Source organism: Motacilla alba, chromosome 18, assembly GCF_015832195.1.
Source record: "Motacilla alba alba isolate MOTALB_02 chromosome 18, Motacilla_alba_V1.0_pri, whole genome shotgun sequence".
In the NCBI taxonomy this organism is placed as follows: Eukaryota; Metazoa; Chordata; class Aves; order Passeriformes; family Motacillidae; genus Motacilla; species Motacilla alba.
The window spans coordinates 1,017,153-1,030,700 of record NC_052033.1 but is presented as its reverse complement, the minus strand read 5'-3'; the positions used below and the strand labels follow the sequence as shown (position 1 = coordinate 1,030,700).

At 42.8% G+C, this 13,548-nt stretch overlaps 1 protein-coding gene across 2 annotated transcripts in view; it reads left to right on the top strand.

The window, feature by feature from the left end:
- The window catches only part of GRB2 (growth factor receptor bound protein 2), a 55,394-nt gene extending 42,339 nt beyond the window's left edge, over positions 1-13,055 (top strand). For both annotated transcript variants that reach the window (XM_038157516.1, XM_038157515.1), the window contains exons 3-6: positions 2,291-2,388; positions 6,706-6,828; positions 9,137-9,305; positions 10,700-13,055. In XM_038157516.1, coding sequence (XP_038013444.1) covers positions 2,291-2,388; positions 6,706-6,828; positions 9,137-9,305; positions 10,700-10,885 — 576 coding nt within the window. In that variant the 3' untranslated portion in view covers positions 10,886-13,055. The remainder of the gene's footprint in view (positions 1-2,290; positions 2,389-6,705; positions 6,829-9,136; positions 9,306-10,699) is intronic.
- Positions 13,056-13,548: the final 493 nt, after the last annotated feature.

Here is a 13,548-nt window from a genome sequence, read left to right as displayed (position 1 = left end):
AGAAAGGACAACGGGCTGCGAAGATAGCGTCAGCCTGGGGGTGTGAGGCAGGGAGTGTGTCTTGGGAGCAAACACAGCCGCTCAGGGGGGAGCTGTGGAGGGCTCATCATCACAGCAGAAGTCCCCTGAACAGGTTGGATGTGCAGATATGTAGGCAGTTACCTTACCCTGCCTTTAATCAGATATTTTTTATTCTGGTCACAAAGCTTTAATGCATCCCTCAGCACTGCTCCCTCGCTGGCATTTGGCTTCAGGCCAGGTATTAATGAGTACCCCAAGCCCGATGTGATTTGGCTCCTCCAAATCTATTAGCATATCTTCAGAGCAAGATAAAACTCATTAAAATAATTTACATTTGGGCATTAGAATTTCTGATAACTTTTTAATACCTACTGCCAAACCCCCAAAAATGTGGCACTGTCCTTCAAGTGAAACTACAATTTACCCATTCTTTCTGGAAAAAGAACTGACCGCCAGATCCCATAACTGCTCTCTGATGGTGATGAAACCAGTCTGTAGCACATGAGCTTAACAAAGCTCATGGGAGATATCTCTGATAAAGGAATGCATGCCATCGTGTAAGATTTGGTTTATTAGAAATCCTATTAAAATATGTTTTGTTTGAGTTGTGTTCTATTGTGCAGGACTCTAGTGAAGGCAGCTTGAGGTACAGAACAGCCCCAGACTACTGATTCTTGGAAGCTATGTGCTGAAATCTTTACATGACTGAGTTACAGATCTGGGCTTCAGCTCATGCCCTCCCTGGTCTCTACGCAATTCACTTTTACACACCTATTTTTGATCTCTGTCATCCCTGTTCAGTATCCCAGAACTCCTGCTGGTGTGTCTCCCTGTATTTCATGTTGAGGAATCAGTCCCTGCCCAGGTTGCTGTTCCACAGCTCCAAGGCAGTCCAGCATACATCAGCTGATCCAGGGCAGCTCTCCATGTGTGAGCTGTTACCTCAGAGCCTGTAACAGTGCCACGCTTGAACTGCTCATGACCTGTGCTCAGGTTATGCCAGCTAAAAGACAACTCTGCTGTGCATGCTGAAGCAGTGCTTGTACATAAATGCATGAAAGCCCAAAGTAGTAACTGCACAAAAGACAGCTTGAATGTTTCACCCACATGTAAGTACTTGGGATCTTTTAAGTGTTAAAGCCTCTTCAGCTGAAAATATCCAGAAATGGGCCTTAAAGATGGATGTCTTTGCTCACCTAAGTTCTGTAGATGTGGGCCTGCTGCTGTGCTAGTTCCCCAGTGGAAGTGCTGGCACCTGGGGAATTTACACCCATCAGCCTCTTCCATTGGGAGTGAAGGAACATCCAGGTAACTATTACCCCCTGTAATTTGCTGAGGAGGCTCACATTTTGCTCTCTTTCCTTTACCACATTTCATTTCAGTGGGTTTTTGAGGGTTTTCTCTGTCATACACAGCAGTCAGCAGTGAAGCAGATTTAGGGTATCAGTGTGTCACAGTTTTGAAAGGCAACAAGCACTGATCTTTAGAGTTTAATTTTCTGATGCACTCCAGTCAGCTGTGAGAATGAGACATGCACTTGCAAATCTTTGTCTGGTTTTACTTTCTCTTTTTCTTTTTTTTTTTAATTTCCTCTCACCACCATTGAAATAAAGAAACATAACGGCATAGCAAAAGAGTTAGTTTGAGGGTTTGTTGGATATCTTCACCATAACTCTGTGTGTGTAGTATGTGATCTCTGGATCTGCATTCTTGTTTCTTTTTCTTTGCATTTCCTCATCTTCCTGCATTTAGGCAATGCTAATCATGTGATAGTTTTGTGACTTGAGGCTTTTTTTCGTGTTGACAAACACAAAATTATCTTGAGGGAAGGTAGTTTCAAACAATAGCATGGTTTTATTTACAGAACATAATACAGTATTGGAGTGACTGCTTTCAGTCAGTGCACCAGGCTTGCCTATTGCACCATACCAGTTGACAGAAATTCTATGAAAAATAAAGCAACAAAGTTTTTAGAGCAAGTATGCTTTGAAATATCAATTTGTGCTTTTTAAAACTACCTCTTTATGTGGCTTCTTTCTTGTGACTCCTGATTTTTCCTTCACGTTTAAAATTACAGCAAGAAAAGTATCCCCTTCAAAAATAAAAATAAGGAACTTTGTTCTTCTACATTTTCTGTTTGAATGTGTTAACTTTATTAATATAAAAACTGCTCAACACAAATGGGAAGAATTAACCTGGTACCTTCATCAGTCTTGCTTGTATCTTGAATGTATCTCAAGCTTAATTTTTGTTTGCTTCCTTCCTTCAGGTTTTGAATGAAGAATGCGATCAGAATTGGTACAAGGCAGAACTCAATGGAAAAGACGGCTTCATTCCCAAGAACTACATAGAAATGAAACCCCATCCGTAAGTAGAGCTTTTGGGATGGGCTCTCTTGGTCTTACTCTGGGTATCCTCACAAATAGAAGGATGGTTTACTGCCAAAATTTTACCTGATCTACTCAAATGTATGGACTCAAACGATGGCTGGCGAGTTGTGTGTCTCTGGCTGTAGCGATGGCTTTAACTCCTTTTACAGTAGCTGCCTAGCAGGGTGTTTTGGGAGGTTTTTCTGGTGCTTGCCCTGGTGTTTTTTACAGAGCAAGCTTGGAGTTAGCAGCCATAAGCCTGCAGAAAACCCTTGAGTAGAGTGTTTGCACTTCTCTCCCCAGGAAAAGTGCCTGTGTTCTTGTGATGATTCTCAATTTTACTTACTGAGCAGCTAAGAGTAAAAATCATGGCATTCACAGCTCTGCAAAAGGTGAAGGGTATTTGGAGCTGAACTTGTAGTATGTCTGTCACATCCTGAGTATAGAATCACAGAATTGTTAAGGTTGGACAGGACTTGTAACAGTCATCTGGTCCAACACCTTCCTCACAGAACAGGGTGACCTCAAATGCTTGTTGCCTTGAGCTGCTGCTCCAAAGAGCTGTGTTTGAATAACTACTTTGAACCTTTCCCCCTAGGTGTAGTGAACCCAGCCTATGAAAACTGTAGTATTTCATGACTGAGTATTTTCTTTGTGTCAGTTCATGTGTTTCTGCTGTCTTCTGCTAAACTTTGGTTCTCCAACCTTTGAGATCCTGCAACATCTGAACAAGAACAGCAAGCTCTGAGTTACAGATTCAAAGGGAGGTTTAGGAGGGAGAAGCAAAACCTGTAATCAGGGGTTTTACAAGGAGCTGTAGCATTTCATTTGCTCAGAAAAACTGATGATTTATGTAAGTGTTGACTGTCATTATATAATGAAGATATTGCAGTTAAATGCAATCAAGAATTACTTTTCTAAGGGCCCTTTTGAAACAGCAGAAGGAAGCTTCTGAGAGCCTGACCCCAAGTAGGAAGAAGACGTGTCATACTTTAGGGCAGTCAAGTAGGAAGTGAAGCAAGGACACACAAGAAAATTCTGACATTTTTTTAAAGCCTTGCTTTCTGTAGTAACTTGCCTGGTTTATCCTGATTGTACCAGTCCACTGGGGATCACAAATCCACATTGCAGTGTCTTTCATATTGATTTAATGCTTGTACCTTCTCATGACAATTTTCCAGGCATTTGAGTTATCCTGCAGTGATGTCTCCTATGATGATCAATTTATTCTGTGATCCTCCATGGTGTTTGGTTTTAGAAGAATAGAGCTGTCAGTTTTTCACTTTTTTTGTATCAAAAGGAAATGACCAATATTTGAGTCTGCAAGTGGGCAAATTTGGTAGTGGTTTTTAAGCATAGTTAATTTGATCTTATCTGAAGATGTTTTAAACTGCTCATGGCATCTGGATGGAGGCAGTGCTATGTCTCAGCAATGCTGGGAGTCTTAACTACTGCATTTTAACAACCCTGGGAAATGATGCGAAAGTTTTTATAGCATAATGTTGGCTTAGCTGTAGTGCAGAACTCTCTAGTCATACAGGTCATACAAAAAGCAAACTGCAGGCAGCTGAGCAGTGAGAAGGAGAATGTTCCTTTACTCAGAGTGTCATCAAATTGTTTTCAAGAGGTTTTGGAAAGAAAGAAACTGAATATGGCTTTAAATCCTGTCCTGGGATCCAAAACTTAAATCTTCCAACTGCACAGCTGGTGTTAAATGCAGTGTTTCTCCTTACTTGTATTTTGCAAATCTTACAGATCACTTTGTAACTACTAAATGAAGCTGAAAGCAAAATATGACACTTTTCAGTGACCAGACTTCCCTAGGGATTAACCTGAAGGGTTAATCTGAATTACCACCTCAATTAACAAAGCAAAGACTGAGCAGAGCTAGGCAGGACAGAGAAGAGCTACAGGAAGCTCTGGGCAGGGAAGTTACGGTGAAGACACAGCAACACCTTGCTCTGAAAGGGGGCATGGGAGAAGACTTTGCTGTTTATGAAACACTCCATGGATCTGATCCAGGCTATCTCAGGCCTTTGTGTTTGTTATCAGCTTGTCCTGGGGATATTGCTGAAGTCTCACTTTGCAGCATTGTAATTTCTGTGGAGGAACTCGGCCAAGTGAAATGATTGTGCGAAGTGAAGCCGAAGGAATTGCCAAAGTGCCGATTGAGGGGAGGCTGGAAGCGATGAGAGCCTGTGCTGTACAATCAGTGCAGCTCCCTCTGGCTGTGCAGCATCAGCAGGAATGCCTGCTTTGGTTCTGCAGTGCTGACAGGATGAGTTTCACCTGCATTACAGAGCTTGTTCAGGCTTACCCTTCAGAAGAAAAGTTGTGGGAATGTCGTTGTCACTTTGCCTAATTGTCCACAAGTGATTTTTGACATGACGTGGTGTTTATTAATTTTTTTCAGACATTCTGTAGCAAACATATGTGCATAACACTTCTGCTTTACAACTGTGCTCTTTTTCATCTCTGGAGTTTTCTGTTCATTCAATTCAGATTCTTTGGCTAATGTGGTAGTAAAGCTACAAAACAGCAAGGAAGCTTAAGAATTGTGAAAGATGTTTAGTCTTTCTATTTGAAGTGCTTTGGAAGCAGCTAGCAGAAAACTTATGTAGCTTGGCATTGTCACTTTGGAAGTGTTATTTCATTTAAAAGAACAGTACACTTCTGCTTTGTAGTGATTCAGTAAAATTTAGGGGGAAAACAGGTGAACTGTGGAGGCTTCAGGAAGGATTCTATTGAGCTCTTTCAGACTTTCCTTCTTACTGAATAGAGAAAGGTGAAGTTGTTTGTGTTTAAGATGAAACTGTCACATGAGTAATTGAGAATTATTTGAGAACTAAACAGGATTAAGACACTTTGCAAACAAAAAATATGGCGAGATATCTAAAATCATAATATAAAGCTTGCTTCAAGCAGCATTTGGCAGAGAGAAAACTCAGGACTTCCTTGTCTTTCTAACAGTAGTGCCAAAAGCCCAGGAAATTAAATACTACCTTTGAATTCTGAAGGAGTTTCACTTAATAGTTTCTCTTGGTTGATTTTTGTGGGCAGCATGTGCAGTGACGGGCAGATGGGTCTCCTGTGGTGGTCTGCCACCACCTCACCTCAGGTACCAAGAAGCAGCACAGGTGCTAAGCCACCCAGAATGTACAAAATACCATGAAATTATTAACCACTGGGAATAGGTGGTGGAGGAAGCTTTTCCTTTTTATTCCAGGGGATAAAAACACAACAACAGTTTCAAGCAAGTGGAATGTGTTTGGTAACCAAGTAATCAGTCCTTCTTCAGCTCTAGAGGTGGTTTCCCCTTACAGAGATAGGTCTGGTGACTTCTTGATGTCACAAGAGCTCCAGCTTCTCTTAAGAATGACTGTTACAAGAAGGATTCTGCAACTCCTGCCTTGTTGCTGCAGCAAAACCTTCACTGCAGACAGTGGGCTATGTGAGTGGAGCTCTTGTTATGAAATGCTCTCCTCCAAGGTCAGTCATCTGCGTGGGTGTGGGTGTGATAAGTGCTGCTGTCCTGTGTGATCTGTTCCTCAGAGCTGAAAGCTCTGCTTTTTAGTTGTGAAGATGCTTCTGCTTTTCTCATGCCATGTGACCTACCACTCATCCCTTCTTGCCTTTAATCTTGGATTAGTCTAGAAATGCAAATGTAAATGGGGGCAAGGATCCCGTGACCAGTCTGCTGGTCAGTGCTGACGATCTGGTGGCCTGAGGTAGGTTCAGCCTTGGTGTCATGGTCAGCCTGTGGCTGGTGAGAATTTTGGATGTGGTTTGCATGAGGCAGCTCTTTCATGTGACTCTCCTGTGAAAGCTGCTGGATTGTCCTGCCTCTGGGAGAAAGCAAGAAAAGAGGCTCCTGAAACAAGTGTCATCAGCATCTTTCCTGGAACGGAATCCATGCCTAGCTCAGCACTCCTCTGCAGTGGAGCAGAGAGACCTTGAAGGAACTTCTCTTACTGGTTTGTAACTGCAGTCCTGGCACCTGCCTCAGTTTTCTGACAGATGATACTTGTCTTGGACCACAGGACTCTGGTAGGGCTCAGAGATTGGACTCCGGGCTGCAGGAGCAAACATCTGCTGGATGAAGATACTGATTCTCTTTACTGAAGTAGATGTGTCTTACCACCTGATCTGAAAGAGACAAGAAATTGATTTAGATACAAAATGCACTTTCCACATGTGCAGGATGGGGCAGTGCATAGACAAGATCTTATTCCCAGAGCTGTGGCGTTTCTGGCTCTTCCATGAACGGATTAAAATTCTTAACTTTTCCTACTGTTTTCTTTTCCTCCCCACACAGGTGGTTTTTTGGAAAGATTCCCCGAGCGAAGGCTGAAGAAATGTTGGGCAAACAGAGACACGATGGTGCCTTCCTCATCAGGGAGAGTGAGAGTGCTCCTGGGGACTTCTCTCTCTCAGTCAAGTAAGTCATGCCCAAGAGCAATTGTGTGCTAATCAGGCATCTGCTGCTCCTTTGGACTGGTGAGTAAAGGGCAGGTGATTGTCAACACTGAGGAGCAGGAATAATCTCACAGATGCCCTATAGCATTCCTATTCTAGTGACAATTATTCCCTCTCTAATAGAGCAAACATCTTTGCTCTGGTTTGCAGTGAGCCCACAGGACTGACCTGGTGGCACGGCTCACACAGGCCCAGGCACTGTCTGGTGGCCTCTTTGTGGATCCCATTCCTCCCTCTTACAGCCACAAAGCACCCAGTGTGGACAACTTCCTCCTTTGCTCCTCCTCTGCAGTGCAAGTTATTACTTTATCTTCCCTCTGTGTCGTACATTTGCAAGTATGTTTTTCCCTGCTTGGCACATGCTTTTGGTAATATGCCCATTGACTAGCACTGGACATGGAGCTGTGAAACCAGAGGTCCATTTGAACTCTCACAAGTATATTCCACATGGCTTAGGAAGAAATTCTTCTCTGTGAGGGTGGTGAGGCCGTGGCACAGGTTGCCCAAAGAATCTATGCCTGCCCCATCCCTGGAAATGTTAAATGCCAGGTTGGACAGGGCTTTGGAGCAACCTGGTCTAGTGGAAGGTATCCCTGCCCATGAGAGGAGGGTTGGAATGAGGTAGTCCTTAGGTGATTCCCAACACAAGCAGTTCTGTAATTCTCTGAAGTCACTCAAATAGAGGTATTAGAAACTTGAAAAGATATGTGAAGTAATTTCATGTAGGATGGGTATGGGAGGGAATCTGTCCTCAGCAGGTCAATTTTGGCTTTTTAGTTTTTTTATTATTTTCTGTAATTGTCCCCTTTTCTACTATAAATAAACAAGATCTCTTTTAGAATCCTTACAACATTTTTATTATTCATGTGCAATTCCAGCTGGCTCTGTTTTCTGTGGCTGTCAGTGATCAGTCTCAACAAGATTTGTTTCTTTTTTTGTGGTCGTCTTTGGTCTGTAACCAAATTTTTGTCCTTCTGTACAGCAGCACTGAGTCATGCCAGCAAACTGGATTAAAGCCACTGATTTTAGAGATGTTTGTATTTCTGTCTTGGATAGAGTCATCCAGGCTGGAATATTAGATATGAATGGAAGCTTCAATTACAGAAAGTGCATTCCTTTAAGAAACAGAAAGTTACAATGGCATAGCTGGGCCTGCCTGCCTGTTCAGCCTGGTGTTGCCATCTGGTGGTAATGTCTCAGTTGGGTGGTTTTTCCTGTGTATATAACTTAGGAAAGTCCTTTTCCTAAACAGTGATCTGTAGGATTTCGAATGGTGAGAAACTCAGAGTTTGAGGAAGGCAGAGCAGAGGCAGTACCCAGGAGTTATTTCAAGGCAGTGTCTGCTTTCCCCACTGATGTACAGGAGCAATGCATGCCAAACAAGAACAGTTGTCTTCTGTTTTCAGTGTTTTAAGCTGAAGTAAAATTACCAATGTGCCATTCATCTGGAAAATCCCAGTGGACCTCTCCAGAGTTCCTCTTTATTTAGAGTAAAACCGTTGGAAATGTAGCTTCAATTGAATGCCATCATTTGTCAGAAGAAACACAGAATTTGTCTGTTAACACAAAATTGAAGTTGCTGGTTTATGTGTGCAGCATCATCTTTGAACACTTTATGGTTTGAGGGGTTTTTTTCTGTTACATTTTGTTTTGGGGTTTTTTTTAAAAGACCAGAGAGGTCCTTTTGTTTCATAAGAGAGCCTTTTGCACAAGTCCGTTCCGGTTGCCAAAGGAGCCTATTCTGCCCTCCCTGTGGCAGTGTTTTCCCAGGAATTTGCCTGTAATGGGACTGGTGCTTATGCATTGCATTGTTGCACGTACTCAGTAGTGCTGTGGGAGGGAGGGACTGGGGCTGTGAGAAGCAGAGGACCATGGCAAGAGTAGCACAGACTGAGAGTGGCTCGAGTCAGTTGTGAAACTGCTGGGTGTGAAGAGCTAAACCAAAGTGCATGTGCTGTTTGACTGGCAATTCTGTGTTTGAGGATGTGAAGTGGAAAGCACCAGGGTGCAGCTGTGTTGCTGTGACCTTGCAAAGTCCCTGGCATTTGTCCTTGGGATTCTGCACCGTCTTCAGCAACACAGGTGACGGCATATATCAAGAAGTACGAGTGATTCCAGTTATGGGATTGCATCTATGTTATCAATGTCATTGACAGTTTTCACTGCGCCCTGAAGGACCTTCTTGTTCCGAACTCTGTGCTGATGATCCCAAAAGGAGTTCCCCATGGCTAATAATGTGCTCTTTTATGTTCTTCGTTCTTTCCACACAGGTTTGGAAATGATGTGCAGCACTTCAAGGTGCTTAGAGATGGGGCTGGCAAGTATTTCCTTTGGGTGGTGAAGTTCAATTCTTTGAACGAGCTGGTAGATTATCACAGATCCACATCTGTCTCCAGGAACCAGCAAATATTTCTCCGGGACATTGAGCAGGTGCCACAGGTAAGAGAAGTGTCCCTGTGGAGTGCCCTGGTCAGGCTATTTACAACCACAGTCTGAAGTGGGATTGCATTTTAGAGTAAGAAAGAAGCTGACTGATTTTTTTTTTATTTGTGAAAATGTATCTTTAAATCCTGCAGTCAAAATTTTACTGGTAAATAAGCTGCATTCTTGTGCAAAGCCTACCTGCACCCCTGGTCTCCCTGGAGTTGAGACAAAATTACTGTTGCTGCTTGAATGTTTGACTTGTTTTAATGTTTATAGATTCTGTTGCAGGAGGATCATTTGATTCCTGTGAATTAAAAATTGATTTTCTCCTGTTATAGGGCACAGTTAGAAAGGCTAGGGAAGTGCTGGGTTAATGGTTGGACTTGCTAATCTTAGAAGGTCTTCTTCAGCCTGAACAATTCTGTGATTCTGTTCTGATTTACACCTGATCATAGCCTGAAGTGCAGCCCTCAGTGAGGCTTTGATACTGGGCTTTCCTGAAGAGGTGATTACAGCATATGGAGCATCTCTGGTTTGGATCTAGCCAGTGTGAAGAGAATCCAAAAACTGCTGTGAAGTGCCAACAGAGCAGCTTGTGTATATCCAGCTCTTTTATTTTGTTCCATTTCCCAGGTCAATCAGAGTGTTGTATTTCATGTAACTGCGTGTTTTGTCAGTTCTGGGTAAATGCTTTTGCTTCCTTGTACAGCATTCTGGTTCTAGCCTGAAGACAAGGGTGTGGAATTTGTGCAGCTGTCCAGGTGCCACAGGCAACTTTGTCACAGTTTGTCTGAACTTAACACTTGGCTCTGCACTGTCAGGTCAGGGATAAACAGAGGGTGAGAAAATAGCTGGCTGAAAAGGACAAGCATGAAGAAAACTTCCTGGCTTCATGATTTTAAGATTGCAAATGTATTTTAAATGAACTGTTAGCTTTTCCATCAGAAAGGAAGACTTGCTGACTGGGCAAAATGTTCTGTGACAGAAGAGTTAAGGAAAATGTGTAAAATGTCAACATCTAATTTTTAGGGGGGACTTTGTGTAGATCAATAATATTTGTGCTGTCAATTATGAAAACAGGACAAGTAAACAGCAATATTATTGTATCGCTGTAGAACACAGATTTACAATAGGCCACCAAGAGTGGAAAATACTAGAAAAACATCAGAATCATCTGCTCTGTTTCAGCTCTTCTCGCAGAAACTTGACCTTTTTCTGAGGTGCTCTATAGCCTGTCCATTACTGTTTTAGCACCTCCTTGCAGCTGTTGGGAGCTGGCTTGCAGGGAAAGGGAGTAGCCCAAATGTTTATTGTTAACCTTCCATGTAAGACAGCGTCTGCCCGCAGGAGCAGGTGCCTGGAGTGCCGTGGGTGATTCTCACTGTGTATGTTTCTTGTTCCCCTTTCAGCAACCAACATACGTTCAGGCCCTGTTTGATTTTGATCCCCAAGAGGAAGGAGAGCTGGGCTTCCATCGCGGAGACTTTATCCAAGTCCTTGACAATTCTGACCCCAACTGGTGGAAGGGAGCATGCCGTGGACAGACGGGCATGTTCCCACGCAACTACGTGACCCCAGTGAACCGGAACATCTAGAGAGAAATATTAGAGATTATTTAAGGAAACCAGAGAAACAGTAAATACACATACAGAGCCTAACTGCAGCCAGTGACCTAAAAATCACACGGCGGTAAAACCAGAGTCACCTGTCACCGTGAGGTGATCCTCCTTCCCTCAGTGCGGAACTTCAGGGGCGGGGGGAAGAGTTCAACTTACACACCAAAACTTACCTGAAAGGAAAAAAAAAAGGAAAATAAAAAAAGGAGAGAGAGAGAGAGAGAAAAAAAATGAAAATAACAAATTTCCTCAGCTGCTCCTGGGTTATCCCCTTTTATTCACTCTTGTTGCGAATGAGTGTTTTAAGGTCACTTAAGGTCTCACCACCACAACTCTTCTTGTTTCCCCCTCCTCCTCTGTCCATCAGTGCATGAAGTTTTAATGCCATATAAAGTCCTAGCCAATGCAGTTAAAGGAAAAGGGAGAAACTCTGCTGGTATTTTCTCTCTATGCAAACGGTCTTCATTTGGCATGAAGGGACATGAGAGAAGAACCAAATCCACAGTCCTGCCTTTAAAAAAAAACAAAAATCATCAGTTTCTGCTTTGCCTTCAACATTCAGCATTTCTTGCCTGGGAAAGATGAGGTGTTAATCTAATTTTTATTGTCTCTTCTCCTTTGGCACTTTCTTCTGAAGCTCAGCAGCTTCCAAACAGAGGAAGGGAGAAGAGTTGTGTGGCTTTTTGTTCTCTTTTTTACTTTTGAGTCACAGAGCTGCTTTGAGAAACTCCAACGTACAACTGAAGTCTATTAATGCTGTGCTGACAGCTTTTTTGTTTTTTCTTAAAGGTGTACGGTTGAGCACATTCTGTAATTTTTTCCATAGTGCCTTCCCCTTATTTTCTTTTTTATTATTTTTTAAGTTAAAAGGACAGTCCAGAGCTTTTCAGAGGATTTTTTTTCTGCCTATGTGTAAATAAATACTTTGGGGGAAGGGGGCAAAGGAGGGTGGTTTTATCAATGGACACTTGAGAAAAATCTACAAACAGAGATGGAGCTTTAATCTTCAGATTTGTCTTACTGTTCAACTTCCCTTATTCCAAGGAAAATAAAATCAAGGCATTCAAGTGGCAACTTAGGCTGCTCAGAGGTGGAGAGCTGCAACCAGGAGCCTCAAAAGAAGTAAGAGAAAGGGGAAAGTTATGATGAGGGAAAATGAGGAAGAATATTTGGGGAGGGAGGGTTAAGGGGGGAATTTGAGAAATAATAGCCCTGAGATGTCCTACGAAATGTACATTCCTTTGGTGGAAAACTTCATAATGCAGAGAAACCTCAAGAAATAGTGCTTGAAAAAAAACTTTTATGCTCTTAGTGAATGTTTCTACGTGATGCATGTGATCAGCCTGTCTCCTCGGCCTGGATAGGCAGTATTTGCAGTCGTGTTGCTCTTGAGAAGTGGAGTTGGCATCCCTGTTCTCCAGTCTCTCCTCCCTCCTCAGGTCAGTGTTCCTGTTGAAGTAGCTCCCCGCCCGCTCCCGTTCACAGCAGGCTGTGTGTGACTGTTCTCCCCACCCTGCACCCCGGAGCGTTTCTGGTGGCCCTTTGCTCCTCACCAGAGCAGTGTGACATTAAATTGGACAGAAGAAAAGCAATCAGCCCGCAGCGCTCTCTGTGCCAATCTTCAGTTGCGTTTTTTTTCCCCTGGTAGCCATTTGGCTGGATCCCTTCACCCCACCAACACATCCCAACCTGCAGTGGAGACCTCCTCCCGCCCTGCCTCAGCACGGGCAATCTTTTGTTGGAGGGTGCCTTTTTTTGTAGTAAGTGTTAAAAAAGTTGTACTCCTGAGATGAACTCTGCCTTACACTTTGATTTTCCAGCAAATGAGAGAGAGAGCTACCCTGTAGAGTATTACTTTTTCCCCCCTCTCCTTGCTAGCTGTCACTCACTTTCTTCCCACTTTGTAAAGTGATTGGAAAAGGAATCTATGGCATTCTACACCGGACCATTTGATTGTTTCCTTATTTTGGAATTGGTGTATATCATGCAGCCTTGCAGACATATGTCTTGTGTGTGTATATATATTAAAAAAATTTTCTGTGTTTAAATAAAAAAAAGGCCTATGTACTTAATCCTTTAACTCTGCAGCAGCATTTGGTAGATAGTAATTAACTGTGAATAATAAATATACATTGAATTCTTCACTTGAGCATCTGTCTCTTATTTCAGTTAACTGACCAAGCTGTGACTGAGCTTGTAGTTCAGACACTTCTGGAGCGTTTTGCTAAAAGGGGGGGTGGTGTTGGGCTGGTGTAAGCACCGCAGCCAGGCTCAGGCTGTTGTGGCTTTGGATCTGCTCCATCAGGGCCCTGCAGATGGTTTTCATTTCTGTTATCTAAAGAAGAACAGCTCTGTTGGGCTAACAAGGTGTGTGGGCAGCTCTCTGCAGCTTCTCCTCAGCCTTTGCTAATGGTCAGAAAGTACCTGTCAGCGTGAATGGTGTAGTTAAAGTTAACAGACAATAGGAAAAAGCCTACATGGGAGTTTTCAGTGGTTTTTAAACAGTTGCTCTTAGTTATTATGTTTAAAGACTGATACTGTCAAGATGGAAATGCCTGGATGCTTCTACAATTAGTTCTTTATTTTTCTTTTTTTTTTTTTGTGCCAGAAGTCAATATGGAAAATTCACAGTGTGGTTTGAA